This window comes from Pyxicephalus adspersus, unplaced genomic scaffold (genome assembly GCF_032062135.1).
Source record: "Pyxicephalus adspersus unplaced genomic scaffold, UCB_Pads_2.0 Sca4250, whole genome shotgun sequence".
Taxonomy (NCBI): domain Eukaryota; kingdom Metazoa; phylum Chordata; class Amphibia; order Anura; family Pyxicephalidae; genus Pyxicephalus; species Pyxicephalus adspersus.
Genome location: NW_027321253.1, coordinates 27 through 2,363, shown reverse-complemented (window position 1 = coordinate 2,363; position 2,337 = coordinate 27). Strand labels below are relative to the sequence as shown.

At 36.2% G+C, this 2,337-nt stretch overlaps 1 protein-coding gene across 1 annotated transcript; it reads left to right on the top strand.

Annotated features, from left to right (window-relative positions):
• Window positions 1–109: 109 nt before the first annotated feature.
• On the top strand, window positions 110–2,119 carry LOC140321451 (alsin-like; the record flags this gene model as incomplete). The annotated part of the gene is made up of 3 exons (XM_072398203.1): window positions 110–748; window positions 1,409–1,571; window positions 1,948–2,119. Coding segments are annotated over exons 1-3 (370 nt in total), but the record flags the coding sequence as incomplete, so codon positions are not given.
• Between the last annotated feature and the right edge of the window lie 218 nt (window positions 2,120–2,337).

Below are 2,337 nucleotides of genomic sequence, written 5' to 3'. Positions count from 1 at the left end.
ATGAGCAGTCCAAAGCCAAAGTAAATACATGACATATGTATCCTAGGAGGCTCTGCACTCCCATTCAGGTTTTACTGTCAGTAAAGACAGAAGGTGAGGAGGTGCCAATCTTGCTTTGCATGTGTAAGATCAGCACTTTTTTCCCCCATTGCAGGAAAAAGCCCCTTCAGAATGAGCAGTCCAAAGCAAAAGTAAATACATGACATATGTATCCTAGGAGGCTCTGCACTCCCATTCAGGTTTTACTGTCAGTAAAGACAGAAGGTGAGGAGGTCCCCCTTTTTTTTTTTTAGTAAAAAATTGCATTTTAGTAAATACACTTGCCTTACCGTTTGTGTTGCAGTGGGATGCCAAACATAGCTCATTACCCACAAACGTAGCACATGCTGCCCTATTGGAGATATCCCAATCGGGGCACGACAATGAATTCCTAAAGCTTAATTTAAGGTGCCATTACCAACGAATGACAATCCAGTTCACCAATACATATGCTGCATGGAAACTTGTGTGCCAATATGCAATGCACTAGTACAAACCAGTCCCTTAGGGTGCTAATCGTTCTTTTTATATTGTCCAATTTGCTACATTGTTTATTTTTTCCAGTTCTTAGATGACAGTGCTGGTATGTTTCACAATGTAATGGTTTTAATTTTAAGAATATTTCTCATTATTTGTTTTACAGGTACAGCTCTTCTCTTTGTAACTTCTTGGTCATGGGAGGTTTTTCACTTCTGTCTAAACCAGCAATGTAAGTTGTTTAGTTCCACAAACAGGAACTTTACTGATTTGATTTTAATATGTACTTAGTCTTGGTTAATAAAGTATTAGTTTAATTAAGTATTTGGAATTCTTTTTTTTTTATCTCATTTATTCAAAATCAAACTTAATTTGATTTTTACTACTCTAAAATTTAAAAACCTTTGCACCTAGGAAATATCACGGGTAATCCGAGAGAAGGGAAGTTCTGGGAAACATGTCTTTCATCTTGGTAAATAGGACAATAGTTAGAATTTTTGTTGGGTGTTTATGGCAGCCTGTGGATCCCTAGTGACTCTGGTCAGGTTGTTCCCTCCTTTACTTGTACTGGTGTCAGGCTGGCGTGGGGCTCCGAGTCCAGAAGTTATGATTCTGTACTCACAAAAGTAATTGGCTTTTGAATGTGATAATGCGGTAATATAAAGTATATTAAGCTAAACTCCAGGCAAATACTGAAAAACACCAATTAATTATGTTCAGAATTAGAAAACCTTCACCTTTTGGTGGGGAAAAATAACAACACATTTTTGTTAAACAAGCTTCATTTACCAATGCACTTTTTATTGATACTCAAAATATGATGTATATGCGCTAAAATAAATACTATCTTTTCTGATTATCTGGAGTTTTATTTGGGCAATTATCATTTTAGGGATTTCTTCAGTAAGAATCAAGAACTTTTGCAAAATCTCAGCCAATCTAAAGATGAGGCTACTACAATTCCTGAGACTCTCAATAACCTCTTCTTTTCCCCAATAACCCGACTTCATGAGTATGCCAGATTACTGCTCAAACTGGCCATGTGTTTTGAAGTGGTAAGTGATTGTCTTCATTAGTATTTTAAATGAGTTTTGTTCTTACCTAAGGATCAAACAATGAGTATAACATGATTGGAGTACACAAATGCCATAGGATTTGTACTTAAGTGGTCATTTTTTTTGTGCACCTTTAAATGTTCCAGCACTTTTCTGTTGTGTGTATATAGTTGTGCATATAATAAAAAGTGGACTGCAATGGGTGTGCTGAGATCTTTGACCTGGTCCCCAAATTAGATTAGAAACCATCATTAAAAACTTGGTTTTGACTGAGCAGACCTTTTAAAAGAAATAATGCCTATCTAATTTTTTTCAGAACTTGATGGTTTAAGACAAATCATGATTTTAAACATTAGTGCTTGTGTAATGTGTTTAGTCCTCACCAGAATACAAGAAGCTGCAGGACTCCAGCAATAACTATGAAGCTTTAGCACTTTCCCTGAATCGGAAGAAGAAGGAAGCTGAGTATACCTTGGGGTTCTGGAAGACCTTTCCTGGAAAAATGACAGTATGTATGCATTCTCTTGTCATGAGGTTACCACAGTTTGGTAAATGGTTAATGTAAACCCACCATAAGTCTTGGAATTTTTACTTAAACCCATGAAGAAAGACAAACAAACAAAAAGGAGATTAACATTAGTGCACTGCATGCCAAAATTATCAATTGATCCTTAGCTATTGAGTACAGATTTTGTAAGGTAATATCAACTTTTACTGTAAAGCTTGACCTTGGTCAGTCTCTTTTGATCACTCTGACCACCTTTAC